A 20921-nucleotide genomic window follows, 5' to 3' on the forward strand; every position below is an offset into this window, starting at 1 on the left:
TTCAAGACAGGGGGTATCTTGACATAATGAGTCATGTAATTAAATCTTGTGTCTCAGCAGATCTACATGGCCATGGGGAGAAGTGAATACCCTACTGAGAGCCTCAAAGGCTGCCAACACCACTCACCTGGGGAGCACCAGGTGGCCAAGGCAATGCTGTTTGCTTCATCTGAGCCTTTCCAACAGCTGCCGTGGGGATGTTTTGAGCTGGCAGAGGCACGGACCATATCACAAGGGATTGTGTGAGAAAAGAAAGGTTACATTCCTTCACCCACACCTTTATGTTTTTGAAACCAGGCAGCCCCTGCCCCAGCCTCATCTCACCTTTTGACAGATGGAGCACAGGCACCCCCTCTTTGCTGAGGCAAAGAAACAAACTTAGGAAGAAGAACATAAAGGAACCAGCTCATAGGAGTGAAGAAGAAAAATAGAGAAAATGGTCCAGAAGACGGTTGGTTCATACCAACCTCAGGGCACACGGGTTCCCTAAGATCTCCCTGGGGTTGTATTCACAGTGACAACTTCTTCCTGAATATTTCCTGCAGTTCCCAGTGTTATTGAGAGGTCAGCTATAACATCACCCTATAAATCTACCCTTAAAGCAGTCCCATCCTTAGACAGGAGTAAATCATTGTTACGAGCCTGGGAACAAAATTGCCATAAGCAAATGGCCAACCCACTGCCTCTGCTGAGTTCATCCTCGGCACACTAAGACTTTACACACCCAAGAGATGTATGGCACATTTGGATTTAAACTGATAGCTGTATTTTATAGGTGCTTGTAAAATGAATGTGTAAAAAGCAGCAGCGGGGAACTGCCCACAGTTCTGGAGCAGCTCCTAAGGACAGCAGACACCAGGGCCACTTCTGGGCTGGCATCTGTGTCCATAGCCCTGGCTCTGGGAATCAATCTCTGCATAGAAACCAAAGTATGAATCACACCAACCTGGAGGCTGAGCTCCTTTCTTCCTGCTTTTAGGAAGGTGGTGGAGTCACCATCCTTGGAGGTGTTAGGCAACTGTGGAGATGTGGGAGAGCGACATGGCCAGTGGGCATGGTGGGATGGATTGGGGTTGGACTAGATGATCTTAGAAGTCTTTTCCAACCTGATATGATTCTACAACCACATAATACTCCATAGCTGAGGATTGTGCATCTCCATTGGCTGAGGTTGCACAGCTTCTCTCCCCCTTCCCAATGCCAGCCATGTCCCTACAACCGTGTGTCCCTCAGAACTACAGAGTCCCTGGGCCAAAAAAAGGGGGGACCCAACACCTCCTCTGGCTGAGACCACAGCTCCAGGTGTGCAGAGGGATGGAGGCAGGTCGGTGTCCTGGCACCTCACAGCACTTGGGTCACTTCCCAGCAGGATGCTCTCCCAAGTCTTCATCCCACCACTGCTCCCCAGTGCCCACTCTCACTATGCAGCCCACGTTCTCTTCCTGCCCCACAGATGCAAGAGGAGCTGCAGATGCCCCCAGCCACCCCTCTGTGGAGACCGATGGCAGGAAGGCCACAGCCCTAAGGACACCTCTGGGCAGGACGGTGAAGGCACACATCCCTACCTGCTAAAAGAACACCCATATAGACCAGACAGAAACTTTGCCCCTCGTGCTTTCAACATTTTCTCAGCAGTGGATGGGGCGGGGGGGGGGGTCTCTACTCCCTGAGCGTTGCACCGGGCGAACCCACGCGGTACAACGGGAGGTGCCGGGCGATGGGATGGGGGGAGCCGGGGGGGGCCGCTCCCCGCCCCGCCGGCGCTGCCGGGGGAGTGGTTTCCCCACGCCGGCAGCGGGGCCGGTCCGCGGGCTGGGAGGTGCCGCGGTGCCAGCGGCCGGACGGGAGGATGCGGGTGCGCTGACGGAGCTGCCGGCTCCCCCTCTGCCGCCGTGCATGGGCGGCGGGCGGCTGCCGGCCTCGCCTCGCCTCGCTTCGCCTCGCCTCGCTTCTCCGCTCCGAGCCGGTGAGCCGGGACGGGCTCGGGGTGGGTGCGGGTGGTGGAGACATCAGCTCTCGGGCAGCGCTCGGGCACGGAGCGCCGCGTCCCCGCGGAGGGAGCAGCGGGGGATGCGGAAAGGGCGGCTTTGCGTCGCTTTTCTTCTTCTTTTATCGTTGTTGTTATTATTGCTTTTCCTACGTGCTTAATTGTTTAGTACAGGTTGTGAAGGGGGGCTGGCTAAAGAATGGGTTCTCCTTTAAAGCAAAACTTGTTTGGCGAGCGGAGAGGCTGTGTGAAGGAATCCCGATGAATGAGAGTGGCAGGGAGGCAGTTGTTGCTCTGCTCTCGCTTCAGCTGTTCCTTTATTTCGTGGTTTTTCGAGGCAAGGAAACGGGGACCGAAATGCACGTTTAGGACAACGATGCTTTGCTCTCAGCCTCGCTGAGCAGGGGGAGAGAGCCCTGGAATCTCGCTTTATCCATCAGGTGGTGAACGCCACACATACGGTTACTTGTACGGAAAGAAAGAGCCCCTTTCCCCGGTAAATGAGGACTATGTTGCTCTCGGAGCGAGGGGTGTGAATGTTTTCCTGCTGCCAAATGAGCGCACCACAAAAATTCGCGGTTCATCTGGGACAGAGATGTGTTTGTCGGTTTCTGAACACGGCTGCAGGCGCGGAGGGGAGTTGGGCTGGGCTGCACACAGCGTTAACCCCTCCAACCACAATAAGCAACGCGCAGAGACGTTTGCTTCCATTAGTCCTTTCCTGACCACAATGCAGCCTGATAACAGAGAGAGGCTGAAGGTTTACATCGTACTGAACAACTCAGAAGTTTGTGCTCCCGCACCCGGTTCTGAGCACGGTGCCTCCTTAGGGGCAGCCCGGAGCTGAAGGTGAAGCTGGGAGATCCCCCACACACCACTGGTCCCAAGACGCTGTTTTCCATCTCTTAGATTTAATGAGCAACGAATTTGGTGCCCAGAAAAGATTCCAGCACACAGCTCAGGGTTTTGGTAATTAATATTCTATTTAAATAACTCGTTTTTGGAGTCAACGTAGTGACTGCAGGGAGAAAACAAGCAAACAGGGAGCGACAAAACCCTGTTTCTTTGCTTTCCTGATCCAGCCTGACAATTTGTCAATCATTTGTAATTTCCTCCAACGTCTCTGCTACATTACCTTACCAGGAGAAATGAATGTGCCAATATAGTCACAATTTTCCCTCCCTCCTCACAATGATCTCTTTGTACTGAGCAATAGGCTTTTGCACAGTTCAGGTGTCAGACCCACAGTGTCACAGGCTGACATCGCTCCTTGGCTCTCATTTCCAAAACGACGTCCTCATCTGTGGGTCATTTACCCACACTTGCCTGGTTTGGGGGGGTCGGTCAGGGCAGCCTGGCTGCAGGACAGATCCCATGGCATGTCCCCAGGAGGAGCCTTGTGGGGATGTCAAGGATCCCTGTGTCATCTCCCAGCTGTGCTCTTCCCTTCTCTCCTCAGACATCTGTGCTCTCTGGAAAAAGCTGGGCATGAATCACTTTTCCTTCTTCAAAGGAAGACTTTATTGCAAGCCCCAGGAAAACCACCAACCAGTAACAACTCAGGTGGAATGAAAAGGCTGTCTGTAACAAACAGGTCCTCAAAATCTTAACTCAGCCCTTGTCCCAGCCTCTGTCTCTCTTTGGCTGCAAGTTCTTAGGGGCCGGGATCACCTCTCCTTCCTACTTAGGAGAGAGCATCACCAGGACCAAGCTTTGCAGAGGGACACACAGCCCTACTAATGCACATATGCTTTCAATGAGATGATTAATTCATAGAAATAATGCCACACTTTAAAAAAGAATTCATTTTTATCTACACTTTATTCTTGCCTTCCATCGTGCCCAACCCTATGGCAACAGCACACAGTGTTCTCCTGCCTTCCTTCTCAGCTCAGGGCAACTTCTCGTACTTCAGAAATTCAATAATGGTTAGAGTTTTAATTTCCTAAGGAAAAATAGCATCTAATTCTAATGGCTGGCACTGGGCTGTGGGGCTGTGACACCTGTGGTTGTGCTGCTAATTACCAGTAAGGAACATTACAAATCTTTTCATTGTCTTTTTTCGCATGGGAGTGCGTGTGGTTTTGTTGTGGTGGTGGTGCTGTGGGCTTGTAAGCTTTTTTTATGTGGTAGTTGATTTTTCCATCAGCCTTTAACGCCTTTGCTGCTTCGGCTGTGCTGAATTCTGTACTACTAATCTCAATATTGCATCACATCACAGCACTGTTAACACCATATTCTGTTTTCCCTGAAGTTACAAGGAAGTAATTAGTCTATCTTTTAAGTAAATGCTATTCTATCTACCTAACCTCTTGCCCTGTTCTGCTACCTAGCAGTGACAGACAAACAGGCCAGAGCACTCTTTCCCATTGCTAGAAAGGCACTTGCATTTTGCAACCCATTTCCGAGGATGTTTCTACCCAACAATCACTTGCTCTGAGTTGATATTCTAAGACACTTTTTTCCCCACTCATCATCTGTAGCATGAATTCTGAGCCATGCAGAAAGATGAAGGTCTCTCCTAAAGTTAAGTAGTGGAATATTGATGGGAAGGTTCATTCTCTACTGCTATACCATCTGCTTCTGGTATTGTGGGCCAACATAGTAAAATAGGAGGCATTTCTTTTGGAGTCCTCATACTCCAAATATATAGCAGAAGGAAGCTGATTTTCATCAGTTACAATCCCACAGGTGCTATAAAGGGAGGGACATCAGGGACAGAAGAACCACCATATTCCAGGGAAACAGAAACAAGTGCAGGGGGTTGGAGTAGATGACCCTTAAGTATCCCTCCAACTCAGCAGCTCTGTGATTCCATGACATTTCTTTCTGAGGCCTTTCAGTGATGTCCCGTCCCTGTGGGCTGGGATGGATGGGCTCTGATCTGCTCATTGGCAGCCAGCCCACAGCAGGGGGTTGGAACTGGGTGGACATTAAGGTCCTTTCCAACCCAAACCATTTCATGATTCTATGCTTCCTTTTAGAAATGCTTGCTCTGACTTAGAAAGAACGCTGTATTTACTTGTAAGGTGTTAGGTTCATAAAGTTGTTTGAAAGAATTGAAGCCAATTCAAGGTTCACTGCATGAGCAGAGCTCAGTAACACTGCTTGGCTTTGGCATTTCTCATCTCCAAAGTGTGTTCTCAATGAGACAGTATTTGCACAGCAATTACCAGAGGAGATACCCCTAAAACTATTTAACAGCTTATCTCTAATTTTAACGGGGCTGTTTTCTTAATGAGGTCCTTTCACATCAATCAGCTGCTGAATCCAGTGTTAAGAAAGAAACGCAAACTTTCTCTTGGCACATGTTTCATGAGGACTCTGTGGAGATTTCCATGATACCGAGGTCTACAAGCATTCGGAGGAGCTCGCTTAGTCATTCTTCCCATCTGCTCTGCTGCTTCCTCCCTCCCTCTGCTGCTCTGCATACACTTCCTGGCTGCCTGCTCCTCGGCCCTGGCCCTGCAGCATGGCTGGCAGTCCTGCTCCCCTCTGTTGTTGGGCCTCTTCCTGGGGGCATCTTCTGCTGTGGAGCTCGGGTAGTTGGGTGCTGAGAGAGTTGGAGGAAAAGGAAAACAGAAAAGGGAAGAGGGAAAAGGAAGAAAAATAAACAGGAAAGAAGAAAAGGGGGGGAACAAAAAGAAAAAGTAAAAAAGAAAAGGAAAAGAGAAAAGGAAAGGCCACCAGAGAAGCACTCATTACTAGCTGCACTGCAAACAGCATTTGCTTAAAGCCTTGAGTCACTCCCAAACCACTCAACTATGAAAATGTGTCCATTGTGCTCCTCATTTAGTCATTTTTCCTCCTTTTCTGGTCATTTATCAGTGTAGCTCTTCTTTGCAAGCATGGCCAGTGGGAACTTCAGCAGCTCCAGCAAACCTAAGGCTGAGGTCTGTGTGTAGTTGCAGTGCTCCAGAGCTGGGGATGTGTAAGGTCAGCCTCAGCCTCATCATGCTGCCAGGGGAGCTGTGGAGGTTGAGCTGGAGGGATCCAGCAGCACCAAGCTCTTTGGAAGCCTGTGTTTTCCAGTGTTGGTAGTCCACAGATGAGTGTTTAAGAAATTCCCCAGGGTGATATTTACCCCAGTAGCTTTTCTGGAGCAGGAACAGTAAAACTGCTGCTTACAGTGAAGTTAGAGGAGGGAGGCAGAGAGGTCTGAAAATAGCAACCTCCCACCCCTTTTTGCTCTCCCCAGCCCTGTGCTGTGTCTCATGCTGAAATGCTGGCTTCTCCACATCGAGAGTCATTTCATCTTGCTGCTTCCTGAGGGAGATCGACATCTCCTTAGAGCTTGTGGTGCCAAGGAGAAGCAAGAAGCTTTGGCCTGCGGAGAGCAGAACTCAAGTACTGCGTGGGCGGCCGAAGACAAGAGCTTCTGAAACAAGGAACAGAACAGATCTCTAATCTCCAGAATCTGACACATATCACACTTCTCTCAGTTGCTTAGGAAAGAGATTTGCATCCAAAAAGAAGTGGGAGGTTGAAATAGGAGTTCATACACACGCGCATTTGTCTTCAGTGGTCCGTACAGTAATTTACATTTCTCATGTCCCATGGAACCCACAACACTCCGTAAAATATGTCCATTACAAATGTACGACCAGGGGAAACAAAGAAGCCAAATTCCCATCTGTAGGCACTCACCCAAGTGGCCTGAAGTACTACAGGGACTGAGCCACAGCTCCATCCTCATGGATGGTCAAAGCATACAAAAACTGATGATCCACAGAGTCTTAGAATCACTAAGGTTGGAAAGACCAGTAAGATCATCCAGTCCAACCACGAGCCCATGCTTGTGACTGCGCTAGACTGTGTCACTCAGCACAACATCCAATCATTTCTTGATCACCTCCAGGGACAGTAAGTCCAGCATCTCCCTGTGAATCTTGTGCCAGTGTATTTGTATTGCCACCCTTTCCGAGAAGAAATTTTTCCCAATATCCAACCTGAACCTTCCATGGTGCAACTTAAGGCCTCTTGTCCTATTGCCAGTTAATTGGGAAAAGAGGTCAAGGAATAGAAACTCCTGGCCCTAGAAAATGCTGACATTTCCTTGCAGGGTTATGCACCTTCTGGTACAGTGTGAGCAGCTCCTTCATACCTTCACCCACTACAGCTGTAGTTCTGTCCTACATTGCCCACACACCCACCTTGACTGCGCTGACAGCCCAGTCTGCTGCAGCACAGTGGCCCAAATAAGGCACCCATTCTTCTTCTAGGTGGAGAAAGCTCCTGTTTGTTGGGTATTACTGAGCAGAGTTCATTGTAGTTTATCAAAATTTTCCAGTTTAGCAAAAATCAAGAAGTGGATCATTGCTTCTCTTTCTTGACGCAGTTCTTTGGGCTGTTCCAATTTTCCTTGTAATCGATAGGAGGGGTTTATTTTCTTTTTGTAGCACACACGAAGACTAGGCTCCTTGAATGGAGAAAAGTTTCCATTGACCCATAGTCTGTAAGGAGGTGAGGTTGGAGGGGATGGGAAGGCCAGGGCTGAGGTCCCCATTTGTTTGATGTGTGGGTGAGCTCCAAGATTTCAGTGCTCACATTTTAAGCATGGGGTTGGAAAATCCCCTGGGATCACCCCATTGTAATAAGAAGGGGATAAATGATACCTTTGTGCACAGATGGGTGTTTCAAGGCCATTTTCTACTGCCTATCTACACTTATTTGTGTTACAAGGTGAACCTTCAATGAGACATTGTTAAGCTGTTATCATAATATTTCCATCCATGCTCTGTGGGGAATTACTTACTCGGGAAGCGGGGAGGGAGGAGGGATCTCACCCCAGCCCTGCCTGCTGTGGCCATGGCACAGGCTGGTGCCTGAGCTCTGCTTTCCACATGCCACCCAGTCCTCAGCACTGAGGTGGCTGGGGAACTAGTAGAGATTGCCTCCAGACATAAGAGACCCAGTGTCAGAGGTGCTGCTCCCACCTGGGGAGCTCTGTGCCACTAGAACTATGACCAGTTCTTCTTTCTGTCTTGCTTACAAAGCACATTCACCTTAAAAACACTTACTTTGCAATTCATGGTGAATTTATCCCAAGGAAAGGCATCCACTTCTGCGAGTATCATAGAAGGAAGGGTATTAGTTAATGTTTCCTCTGGTGTCAGCCAGAGAAGATAATCACATGTATTAGGTAGATAAAGTGAGTATTTACTCTTCAGAGAATAAATGCATTCTGGTAGTTTCATACACTTCTCAACACTGAACTCTCCAAGAATACTGATTGGGGAGAAATGATTCTGTTTTGATGTATGGCTTTGTGGCTTCAGGAAGGGACTTCCTCCACTCTGCAGTGCTCAGGAGGCTTTATTTTCATACAGCTTTAAGTGGCTGAGCCTCAGGGGCTGCCATTCCCTCTCATTGCAGGTCTCATGGCACTGCATTCCCACAGCTGTTTTCAGTTCTACCCCAAAGTCCTTACTGAGACTGGCAAAGCAAAAGGTGTTGTTTTAGGTCATTCCATCCTGCATCAATCCTCATATAACAAAGCCCAGGCATCCACCTAACTGGCAGCTGGGTTGTCTTGGGTTCCATTGGTACCCAGCACATTCCCTCTTGCTCCATTTTGTCTTTCACTGAGAGATGACTCAGTGTAGTAACTGTTCTTATGACATCTAGTCTTCTCCGAAGGAGAGATTTAAGGTAGATGAGTACTTGCTGAATTGTCATGGGTTCAAAAGCACCTGTTTTGTAATGGGTAGTGGGATAAAAATCTTCTTCCCAGAGTATTGGATGACACGGTATTGGATGCTCTCTGGTTTCCATATGAGAGACAAGGCCTGAGTGTAGTCATGAATTTTTAAGAGACAAAACACCAGCGTCTCTGGAGTTGGTTTGATCATTGGGGAAGAAGGAAAATTGCCAGACAAGAATAAAACCCTCCTGAATTGGATTCTGGGGAAGGAGATGTTTCTGTTTCCCCAGTTTGCAGGACTCGTGGCCTGTAGCATGGAGAGAAAGTCCAGAGTGCAATGGACAGTCTTTTGCTGTTCCTGAAAAAAACACATAAAAACCAACAAAAAAACCACTGTGTGGCTAATCCAGTGTTATAAATCGTGGTGGGAAGGCCTCCAGAGCAGGTAGATTTGTTTAATCACTTGGGCTGGTCTCCAAACCACTGAAGGATATAAAATATATACACTAGTGCCATTCACTTCACTGAAAACACCTTTTTCCTATCCAAGGAAATAGCTGTGGCTGGCATGAATATATATTTGGCAAGCTGTTGAGCAAAACAAATTTCTCAGAAAATCATCTTTGGCCCAGATACTGACTATATTTCAGCACTGTACCTCCTCAAGCTCTTCAGCTAAGACTTTCTGACAGGGAAGTCATAAGAAATCGGTGAATAATGCTTTGAAATGGAAGGATCCTCACCTCTGCTCGCCAGGCTCCCCACTCTGATACCACCAAAAGTATTATCTTCAGTTTGGAGAAAACATTTGCGAAAATCCCTTCTCCCATGACATCTGCGGGAAACATGTAGCGATGTAACTCAGTTAACCTCGTCCCAGCTGATTCTTCCTCTTTGTATGTTGAGCAGTTGATACAAGAGCAGGAGTCTTGTACTTTCATGTCCTGAACTGTGTCTCATTAAGCACACAAAACATGCCAAACAATGGGATGCATCTTTATTTTCTATTTTTCCAAATACCTTGAAAATTCCTGCATGAATGGCAACTCAGGGGGTTTGGAGCTTGATGATCCTTGAGGTCCCTTACAACACAAGCCATTCTATGGTTTGATGAAAGAATTGCTGTGTTTCCCAGTTTCACCAGTTTTTATGTAGCTTACACTAAGGAAAAAAGTTTATCATCATAAAAAGAGTTGTTCTGCAAGGTATTTCAGCCTGGGTAATCCACACTGTATGCTTTGAGCTCCATCCTAAGTGAGATCACTTCTAATTTTGGTGTAGGAAATTACCCAGAGCTCCAAAGCAGGAATTTCTCTGCCTTCTTCTGAAGCAGTAATCTCACCATATCACTCCTTCTCTTGGATGCTGCTGGCTTTGTTGTGGTCGCATTCTGACTCTGTTGTGTTGTCTCTTTCAGGCACTTTTAGGATCTGACTGAGCCTGCACAGCACTTTGTCAGCAGGAGTGAACATCTGCAGCAGTTTTCAGAAACGACGTCCATTAACGTGATTGAAGGTAATGTGCTTTCTTCTGTCACGGCCCCATACTTCTATTTGTCCCCTTCTGAGTCTCATGTTCTGACTGGATCCCATGAGCAGGGTCACACAGGACACGGCCATGGAGCCCACCAGCCATGCAGGGCTGGAAATGTGGGCTGTAAGCTGATGTGCTGCAAAATGCACACACAATCCTGCTGCCCATAGGCACTTGTCTGTTATCAGCACAAGCCTAAAGCACATTTCCATCCCTGAAAAGTCTGACAGGCACATGAACTGCCAGAGGGGCTGAGAGGAGACTCTCTTGGCTTCAAATGCTCCATTCAGAAATTCAGGACATGGTGGCTTGGGGTAGCTTAGGGCAGAGGAACACAGTTGCTCCCTGATACCTGCTTCAGAGAAGAGGTGGTTTTGTCCCACTTTGTAAGGAAATCTTTGCCTGCGTCACACAGCCCACCTGTTTTCCATATCCACGTAAGTGCTGCATAGTTTTGAGCATTGAAATGGGTCTTCCTTCAAGTACAGTTTTGCAACCAAGAATTTTGCAGGTCAGTTTTGCCCTCTGTTCAGAAACCAAAATAAAACTGTGCATTGTTTCTCACAGTCAGTGGTTTAGCACTTGTCAACCTATATATTGCTCTGCATGTTACTGACCTTCTTAGTGCAAGCACAGACAGCAGAGAGTGGGCTATTTGTTTGCTCTATGCCCCTGGAAACAGATCAGGAAAGCACGGTCCTGCCACTGTAGCAGTTGCATTTAGGATAATCATCTTTGACTGTAGTTGTCACTGAAAAGCAAGAATAGATTTTGCTCTTTTTTTTTTCATAATTGGTATATTTAAGCTTAATTAAACCTAGGGGAAGTAAATGCATCTCTTAATTCACTGCTAGAAGAATTTTAAGGTTCAGAGTAGGTGACTCATCCATCAGAAGAGAATTTATTCTTTGTTTGTAAATGCTATTTATTGCCTTGTTTTGCATCACTATGGCTACTGTATGTCATTGGTGATATCAGCACCTACCATACATAACATAAATGCGAGACTCGCTTTGAAGGAAATGCAGTTCTTATACCCATTTGCTGCTATCAGCCACTTTCGTGTTGTATGTTAGCATTTCTCACATAAAAGCAGCAGGAAAAGTAGCTCAATATTTTTCCATCAAAACTGTCTAAGGTAAAATTTCTCCTGCACATAAATCATATTGCAGTTAAAAAAGCCCTAAGCGGCACCCATCTGCTTTATTCAGATTCTGTGACTTTATAAACAATTTGCTGATGTCCTACAGTGATTTCGGAGTTTCAGTTGAACTGATCTGCTGCTGCTTTCATGACTGTTTTATTTATAGTTGCTTTTAGAGTTAAATACCTGATTAAGGTTGTTAGGACCACCTCTACTTTTCCAGCCCCTATGGATTTCTTCTGCTTTCCTTTTAGTGCGTCTGAGTGGAGACTGAGTACAATTAATCTTTTCCAGCTAAATCCCAATTCCTTTGCCAATTGCATGCCTCCCCGTTCTATTCTGAAATGCATCAACTACAATCACTTCTGCCATCCTATTCAATCAAACCCTTAAGTTGCACAGATTTCTCAGATGGCCTGGGCTTCAGCAGCTCAGGAGCTGATTCATGGAGGCATCTGCTGTAACACTGGCAGGACTGTCACCATTTTCCCAGCCAGAACCATTTGTCTTTATCATTTAGAAATAATCTGCGGGGTGTAATGTGGTCTTTGGGAAGCACAGAGCCCATTATTGCTCAATAATAGAATTTCACGAGTCTTAACAACATCTTTGAACTCGCATTACACGTTTGAAAGTGCATATGTAGATGTATATGTTTGATGTCTTGTGGAACAAGGATGTAGAAGTAATTTGCAGACTTGGTTCATGCTGAAATGATGCTAAAATAAAATGGGCAGCCCAGCAATCTGCTGCTGGTTGGCAGGGACTGACCCCCGAGGCATGTAGAGGTGGGATGTGTCTTCTCTGTGGTGGCCAATCCCAAGTCTTCATAAAGCCACAGATCATCTGAGATGCTTTCCAGGCACATGTGCACTTTTTCATCCCAGTCTCTTTCCTTGATATACAGGATGAGGCAGCAAACCTTGGAAAGGATGGTTTAGGCTGGAGGATGGCCAGAGTAATGGCACGTACATCCTCTTGCTGAAGTTCATAGCCCAGTTCTGCTCTCCCATTGTGTGTGCAGCAGGAAACATGTTGCTTGATTTGGTGTTGGCTGAGTCCAAGGCTGGATTTTCAGGGCTTTTTCCAAGCTGACGGATGCCTACAGGGTCTGGCCGTAGCCCACAGCTCAGCTGAATTGTCTCCTCGATCTGCGATGCTCTTCCTTAGATATGATGCAGTGGAGTAGCAGTCTCTGTGCTATCAAGCTGCTCTGTGCTCTGGCTAGTTAAACTCTTTGTGATGGGTTTTGTAGTAATTGCAGATACTGTAAAATTTAGTTTTGTGGGGTAATTGGTAATGTAAGCGTGAAACAAGCAATCCTTGAGATGTTTTCGTTTGCATTTCTCAGTAGGAGAAGCCTTAACAAAAGAGGACCAGAATTAATGGCAGCGTTTAGCTGTGCTTAATGGGAGCTGCTGTGTGGCAGGTGGTGGTGCCCACAACCTTCATGACACAACCTGGGCAGCGTGTGGCACATGCTGGGTGTGTGCCTTGGGTGCCAAACAGCACAGGGAGTGGCTAATGGGAACATAAGCAGCTTAGGTTCCTAAGTCCTTGACTAAAATGAGATTTAGGTGCCGAACCTTCCCTGATGCATTTGAAAATCCCACTCAACACTTCTCTGAGTGTTCAGGGAAATAAAGACTATGGCAAATCTGGCCCTTAGACACCGATCGTGCTGGTGTGTCTGGAATTAGCCATTTAAAAAGAAGTGCTGGTTGGTAAGGAAGTGGAGGAGACAATTGGGAAGGGTAAATATTAAAGACATTACCAAGAATCACAATGAGAATTTAATTCCAGCTTGATACTGAACCTTTGATTTGCACTTTTTTAGGATAAAAATGCAGCAGATTAAGCCAAGGCTTAGTGGCACAGCCATACTGCCACACTGTGGGGGCCACAACCCCAGGCACATGTGCTGAAGAGAGGAAGCACTGGCAAGGGAATACTTCAGAAGCTGCTTAGAAAGGACAGTCTGCAATGTAATTAATCGAACAATATGTTTGCTGTTATATTAACCGTAGGGCTAAGCAGAGAGATGGGTTTTCCAATTCTGTTCTGATCTTTGCAGCATGACAGAGGTGATGAACACACGGGAACCGGTGATGGAGGAATTTGCGCTCAGTCAATCTCCTGAGGAGGAAGGGGGCCCTTCCAGCCAGGTACCATTGGAACTGCAAAGTGTCCTGATGTTCACTCTGGGTGTGCTCCTGACTCAGGGTACCACTGCTCTGGGATAAATCCCATAAACTTGGTGGAACTGGGTTGCTTTGCTGTACGAGATGTATTGCTGTGAGCAAAGTCAGTGCTAAACTCAGCTAGATACTCCGGGTGAAAACTGTTGTAGGTTAGAGTCCTATCCACAGCTTAATGATGTCCAATGGAGACAAGAAAGTAAAATGAAATGAGAGGCAACACAAAGCCAGTGACTCAGCAGGAGAGCTTGGTTTGTTCCAGCACCTTCCAAGCCCTCTGGCCAGGAGAGCCGTCCTTCTCTTCCTGCCGCTCCTGCCCACTCACTGCATGCTCCAGCTTCCTCAGAAAAACACAGCACGGCTTCCTGCTGCTCCTGACTCATTCCTTGGGGGGACGTGGTACAATGCTGGGTGCCGGGGGAAAAACACGATGTGATTCGTGTGAGAACAGCACGACTGAAAATAGCATTGAGGTTGTACAGGTGCCTTGCCTAAATTTTGTTGCAGCATTAACAATCATATTTAATCACAGTTTTTCACTGGTATGTGTCATCTCCTCAGTCTCCAGAAAGATGGAGAAAGCAGGAATTCTGTTGCCTTGCATTCCCCCTGCAAGGGGCTATGGGCTATTGGAGCAACTTCTTAAAAGTTCCTTCCAATCAAGACAGATGACATGGAAGTTTCCTTCCAAGTTATAAACAGCTCCAGAGGTGAAATGAGAAATCAGGGGGAACTTTTCTGATAGTCAGCATGAGCTGCCTGTGAGAATATCCTTGATCAGAATGAGTTTTTCCCCATGTGAATGCAGCTCTGGGAAGCAATAGAGAGGTTTAACTTCAGTGATTCCCTTGGTCTAACTGCACGAGAAAGGTCTTTCTTAATTGTGTCTCAATTTGCAAGGCTAACAATAGTGTATAAAATTTTCCATATTCATGTAGTTTGCAGTGACATACGGTGACATTTCCCCATGACAATACACAGGGGAGTGGAAGTGTGAGGATGAGAATTACTATCCGGCTTCATCTTCAGGCATACAGTCAGATACAGACTGAAATGTGCTTGCTGCTTCCCAGACACATTGGGAGGGAATTGTCCCTTCCCACAGTCTCACATCCCCATGGCAGCACTGGTGCCAAGTGGAACAAGCGAGGCATGAGCTCTCAGAAAGAGCAGCTCACAAGATGAAGGGAGGTGGCAAAAGTAACGGAGCAAACACCTCCAGTGGATTATACCACCATGGTCAACAAACAATGTCCTGGGGGATATTGAATCGTAGAACCATAGAATGGCTTGGGCTGCAAATCTAGCACGAAGAACTTTGCAGTCCATTAGCACAAGATGGAAAATTGAAAAGCCAAGAGATGAGGATTCAGCAAGCAGCAGTAAAGTTTGTGTGATGTTAACAGCCTGGAGGACCTGGAGTGAGTTTTCCTTCAGTTCAGTCTGGCCTCCAGCAAAAAAAAATAACCCACAAATAAGTTACCCAGAGGGACTACAATAAAGCAGTTGTACTGGAAAAGAGAAACAACTATTATGTGATATAATAGCCTTCACTAAAAATACCTTGTTCAGCTTCAAGCTCTAATCACTACATAATGTTTGACCTATAGATTCAATATGACAAATGAAATAATAGCTGGCACTGTCCTCTGTGTAAAGATGATCTCTGGGGCTACCTGTTTCCATGAATGCATCATAAAATATTGTTTCACATGACAGAAAATAGCTTTGCAGAACAGTGGTTTCTTAATAAACTCACTGCATGAAAATGTGAATAAATCACATCAGAGCAAAAGGAAAGGCTGCAGCATACACGTGTCTTAGCATTCCAGCAACAAGCTTTGTATCCTACAAACATACAATGAAACACAAGGACTTGGCAACATGGTGAGTTTTATTGCCAGAGCCACCATTTTCATTGCATATGTTGGGTCACATAAGTCACCCTGCACCAGGCTGAAGGGGCTTTTGGATGGACATAATAGATGGTATTGCACATCTGGTGTAGAAAGGATGCTAAGACAGAGCAGGCACCACACTTGCTCTGAATACACATCCTTGTGCAAGGCTTTGACAGGAATGTCCCCATGTGTCTCACCAGGCTTTCCCAGACACACGTGAGAAGTACCCCAAGCTGTCCAAGAGACTGCCATCGATTGTGGTGGAGCCAACTGAGTCCGGTGAGGTGGAGAGCGGGGAGCTGCGCTGGCCTCCCGATGACCTGAAATCAGCTGAGGACAAGGGTCTTCATGGTGACCAAAGAGTCTGCATCCAGCAGAAGCAGCAGCAGATGGATCTGGAAGGTCTGAATGATCAGTATGATCGTTGCTCCCCATAGGAAAAGGGCAGTTTCAGGCTCAGCAGAGAACCAAATAACAGTGGGTGCGCAGAAGCACCTGCACATGGAGTGTAGTCCTGTGAACTGACCGAGTCCTTGAGGTTTTTGAGGTGTTTCCATCAGGTTCAGTTCTGGCCGCTCACAGGGCCAAGAAACTGTGTGCTGCACATTAGCAGTTCACCCTAGGAAACAATGACCCTGTTCAATAGCGTATCTCTGTCTCTCTATCTCTTAGCCTAGAATTAGAGTATTTAACAGCTGCATGCTTTCAAAGCGTCATGGTGTCCCAGGAGTGCATTAGTGTAACAGGAGCTCACAAATATGTAGATATGATAATAGGGTCACTGTGGGCTAAATATGCCTAAAGATAAGACCTTGTTAGTGTACTTCGTACTCTACTTCTGGTGCCCTTTTTTTCCATCTCAGTGCTCTCATTTCCCCTTAAAGAGTGAAACAGTTTCCAATTCCATGCAACAGCATTTGCCCCACAAATGCCCAGAGGCATTAGCTGGGATGGGGTGCAGGATGCTCCTTCCCATGCCTTCAGAGGGGCAATGACACAAGGTCTGATTCTGTGGTGTCACATCACCTACTGTACCAGTCAACATTCTTAGGCAGAGGCAACCACAGGGTTGTGTCACTCAAGAAGAAATAGGACCCAGTATATGGCTTGGACCAGAGATGTGTGATGGCCTCTGTGTTGTTTCTGTGCAGTGACATTAGGACTTGCTACATCTTCAGGACCAAATATTTGAGCACTCAGCCAGCAGGCAGCCCTCCCACTTTGGTGGCTGTCTTGCTTTTAATGAAAAGGGTCACCGCCTCATCTCATTAATACCCATCCCAAGGTCCGAAGTCCCCTGTGAGGTCAGGCTGTGATGCACTCAGAGTACATTACTCCAGGTTTAACTATTGGTTTGCAAATACAACAAATTACCAATTTCAAGGCTGAGTGCTCAGCAGATCATCTGCCTCATGGAGCAGGGAGTCACATAGAGGCTGTTGTACAGTATGGGGGAATCAATACTGACAAACCATTTCTTTGCAGATACTTTAGCGCATCCAGCTCCAGAAGTGGAAGACAGCACAGATACTCTTGAAAGCAGAACTGAAAAGGATGAGTAGGAATTCCATGGCCTCAGAAGTGAAACTTCATTATGAATGTTGTTGACAAGCTAACACGCTCTCAAGATATGTCAAACTAACCTGTATTTAAATTTGCAAGGGTTTTATTTAGTACCTGGTAGGAAGTGTATGGGCTTTAGAACTGTTCTTTTCAACATTTTCACTTTCAGGCTGAGATTCATATTATTTGTTTAGTTTGTCCATGGGAAACAAAGGGACGTGCTGGGAAATGCACCATAGATCTGAGATTATAAAGGTAAAATGTTCCTAGTTTTGATTAGCACATTTCATTGGATTCACCTTTTTTAAGCAAGGCTGCTTTCAGGTATCAACAGCAGAACCAAGGGGTTACATTTCTCCAGAAAGGGTGTCTTATATCTAAAACCTTTATTGTTTTTAGCCATTTAAAACTAGCACTGTGATATTATGGACAATAGTTGTAATATAATGTCACCATTTGATTTTGTAACTTTTGTATAGAGATGCAAGTGTAAGATTAGCCTCCATCGCTACGCAGGATCTCCAGGCTGTTGCCCTGGTGCAGATCAGAGCAGATCTCTCCCTTTGGCCAACCTGTGCAAACTGAGGTGAACCAGCCTTGTGCTAACTATCTTTTCAGTCAAGCTCAGAAGTTTCAAAAACACTTTCTTGGTGTACATTGATGAACTGGAATAGCTAGTTGCTGGTGTTTGTGAGGCTGTTTGTTGTAGATTTGGTTGGGTGGGTTGTGCTGTTTGTGCGCTCTTTGGGGACCAGGTCCAGTTCTCCATTGAAGGCAGCAAAATGGCTCCTGCTTTTGCTTAGGCTGGATTTGTCCCACCTTGTTCCTAGAAGATGTCGTAACTATTCCTTTGGTATGTTTTGTGTATAAAATAGATGCAGAGGCTCAGCTCTTCCTCCCTCAACCCAAGCCATGCGGTGGTTGGGTGGGTGAAGGGAGCTCCATGGCATGGCCCAACCTCCCCTTTCTTTTGCGGAGCCTTTTCATCTGGTGCCAGGTCCTCATAACAGCAGCCTCCATCCTGCTCCTGGGGATCCCTCACCCGGCTCAGCCCCTTGGCTCTGGTTGCACAGCCATCTCCAAGACCATGGCCCGCAGTGGGATGAGTTCTGCACATACTGGGCTTTGCTGGGTGCTCTTTGTCTCCCTGTCTGGAGATGGATCCGAGGGCCATTTTACAGAGGTGAGCTTGTTCCTGCACAGGGACCTTCCAGAGTCTCCCTCCTGCTGGGCACCATCCCATGAGAAGTAATGATCTTGGCCCAAAATAAAACCCCTTGGACAGTGTCAGTGGAGATAATGCATGTTCTGAAAGGGTGCGACTGCTTCAGTGACAAGAGTCTTGAGAGCTACAAAGCTGGATGCCTCCATCTCGGCAGGGCCGGACAGAGTCTGTACGTCCAATTAATGTTGCAGCTGGAAGAAGCCGCTTGCTGTGGGTGGAATGAAATAACAGGATTTCTTCCAGCATTAACTCCTGAGTTGACTTTCAAGTGCATTCTTCTCTCCAGTAACCATTTTCTCTAAAGGAAACTGTCAATTGTGTGATGATGGATAACATTTACTGGCCAGGTGTATTAATAAGATACATTTATACCTTCTTAGCAACCAAATTTAATATATTTACTTACAAAGAATTCTGTGCAATGAATGTTTAATACAAAGGAAAGAGACTATTTTACTTCAAAGCAACATTAACTTATGTACAAAATTATAGCTCATTATTTGGGGTGTTTGGGATCTAGGACCCTTTTTATAAGCAGTGTAGTGTAGTATAATGTGATACTGAAGTTTAACTTTGCTCTCTCGACCTATATAACAACCTGTTCTGCCTTTCTGATGTCCTTCCCCAGTCTGTCCCCGAATTATTCATAGTGGTGGGTGCACCAGACCTCAGTAGACCTGCAGAAGATTCTGGGATCACCTCCTATGCCTGGCTGCTGAGCCTGGGCACAGGGTGCCCTCTAAAAGCTGCCCCAGCACTGGCTGGAGTTTACTGGAGCTCTAGGGAAAAGTAGCGACGATGACGATGTATTTTTGGCCGCGTGATTTCCTTGACCCTGTGCCTGCCCAGCTCCATGGGGAATGACAACAGACGTGTCATTTGATTTGCTTTTCACTTTGTAAAAGGAAAACCAGTTATTTGGAACACTTCCCCTCATTTTATGTGCACTCTGTCTGCTCTCAGATGCTCCCTCCCTTCCTGTTCTGGATGGCCCTTATCCCATTTCCACCTGAGGTCAATGGCACTTCCCTAAATAAGTTTCCCAAAGAAATAACAAAATGCAACTTCCACCCTGACAAAAAGCCACACGATGCTACTTTTTTTGCTCGTCGTACACAGCACTGCAGCCCATGCAGAAATACCAGATTTCCTTCTTCCAGCCCCACCACTCCCCTCTTTCCTGTTTCCTCTTCCTGCTACTCCGAGTCTTTCAGCTAAAGCAATGGATGCTTCAAGACCTCAGCTTTCCACTGAAGCTCTGTGGCCCCAGTTTAACCATCACGCAAAGCCAAACTCCTCCTCCTGCTTTTATTTTTCTGGGGCCAGAGGCCCTAAAGTAGGTGAGCAAGATAGAGAGAAACTTGTTTTATATGAACAGGCCCTATTTATTCAACTTGCAGGTCTATGATCGTCCACTTACTTTGTCTGTGTGCAAGTGTTGTCTCTATGATAAACTCAGTCATTGTTTTGTATTTTTTTCCTGGATGAAAAGCTTTGTAGAAACAAAAAAGGAAAAAGAAAAAAAAAAAAAAAAAAGAAGACATTCAGTCATATTTTTCTAGTCCAGCTTGTAGAATATTTCATGTAGCGCAGAAAGGAAGTTTTATGGAGTAAGGCGTTGTTGGATTTTGCTCTGTTTCTGTTCTTTCTAATTTTGTAAGATGCCACCTGTACATAATACTCGACTAATGTATGTTCAGTAGATGTACTACACCATTTAGCCTATTAAATGCCTATAACAGACTGATTGGATGTGGTGTAGCTGCAGTGCCTTGGTCTAAAAGCCCAGAGAAAGTCTTGGGCAGCTGCTGTCCCACTGCTGCCCTCTATCCCATGGCTCCTCCACAGCTCAGCTCAGTCTCATGCCCACAGCACTCACTCTCTCCACCTAAAATTGTAGAATCACTGAATCATTACAGTTGGAAATGCCGTCCCAGATCATCTAGTCCAACAACCAGCCCATCCCCACCGTGCCCACTGACCATGCCCCTCAGTGTCACATCTCCATGGTTCTGGAACACCTCCAGGGATGGTGATTCCATCACCTCCCTGGGCAGCCTGTGCCAATGCTCTGCCGCTCTATCTTAGAAAAAATGTTACCTAATAACCAACCTGAGCCACTCCTGGCACAACTTAAGTGTGTTACCTCTTGTCCTATCACTGTTACCTGAGAGAACAACCATCTCACTACAACCTCTTCCCCTGTGCCCTGCTAGGGCAGCACCTCAGACCTCGTTGCTGCTGCTGGGCTGTTCCTGGTGGCCCTCATCCCATGTCACAGTCACAGCCTTCCTAATGCGATGCACTATTTTAGCATTTTCTGGAAAGGCTTTTATAGAGCCCAGCAGGAACTCACATTACTGGAAACCTATACTCCTGCAAGGAGAGCGGGGTCATGTGGCAGAGAAGATAAGAGCTAGAGATAGTCAGCACTGAACAAACAAATGATTTTCCAAAAACGTCACCTTACCCAAATGTTAGGGATTGAATAAATAGGGGTGGAGGCTCTGTCACTGTTTCACTTTTGAGAGGCTCTTCTCACTGCAATAGCAAGGAGTGCTGCTGGGGTACAACCAGCCCTTCAGTGGCCATGAGTGGCCCTGCCACCCACAGTGGGTGGTGCCTGGTGGGCAACACCAGTCCTGAAAGTGAAATTGTCTGAGCCCAAAGGAGAGGCCATGACCCCGGCCTTGGCGCCGTGCACTGTGAACCTGATGCTTGCTGTTA

General features: G+C 46.6%; 1 protein-coding gene across 1 annotated transcript; it reads left to right on the forward strand.

Moving 5' to 3' along the window:
- The first annotated feature begins 1809 nt into the window (after positions 1-1809).
- LBHD2 (LBH domain containing 2) lies at positions 1810-19941 on the forward strand. The gene is made up of 5 exons (XM_085547762.1): positions 1810-1966; positions 10048-10145; positions 13382-13472; positions 15607-15808; positions 16892-19941. Exons 3-5 carry the CDS (start codon positions 13383-13385, stop codon positions 16966-16968), a joined length of 369 nt encoding a protein of 122 aa, XP_085403888.1. The 5' UTR covers positions 1810-1966; positions 10048-10145; position 13382; the 3' UTR covers positions 16969-19941.
- Positions 19942-20921: the final 980 nt, after the last annotated feature.

The sequence above is a fragment of the Coturnix japonica genome, chromosome 5 (assembly GCF_054131305.1).
Source record: "Coturnix japonica strain WE chromosome 5, WE-NBRP24, whole genome shotgun sequence".
NCBI classification, from domain to species: domain Eukaryota; kingdom Metazoa; phylum Chordata; class Aves; order Galliformes; family Phasianidae; genus Coturnix; species Coturnix japonica.

Coding starts and splice junctions, on each gene's coding strand:
- LBHD2 (XM_085547762.1), top strand. CDS start 13,383: ATGACAGAGGTGATGAACACACGGGAACCGGTGATGGAGGAATTTGCG. Junction 13,473..15,606: donor AAGGGGGCCCTTCCAGCCAG/GTACCATTGGAA, acceptor GTGTCTCACCAG/GCTTTCCCAGACACACGTGA. Junction 15,809..16,891: donor GCAGCAGATGGATCTGGAAG/GTCTGAATGATC, acceptor ATTTCTTTGCAG/ATACTTTAGCGCATCCAGCT.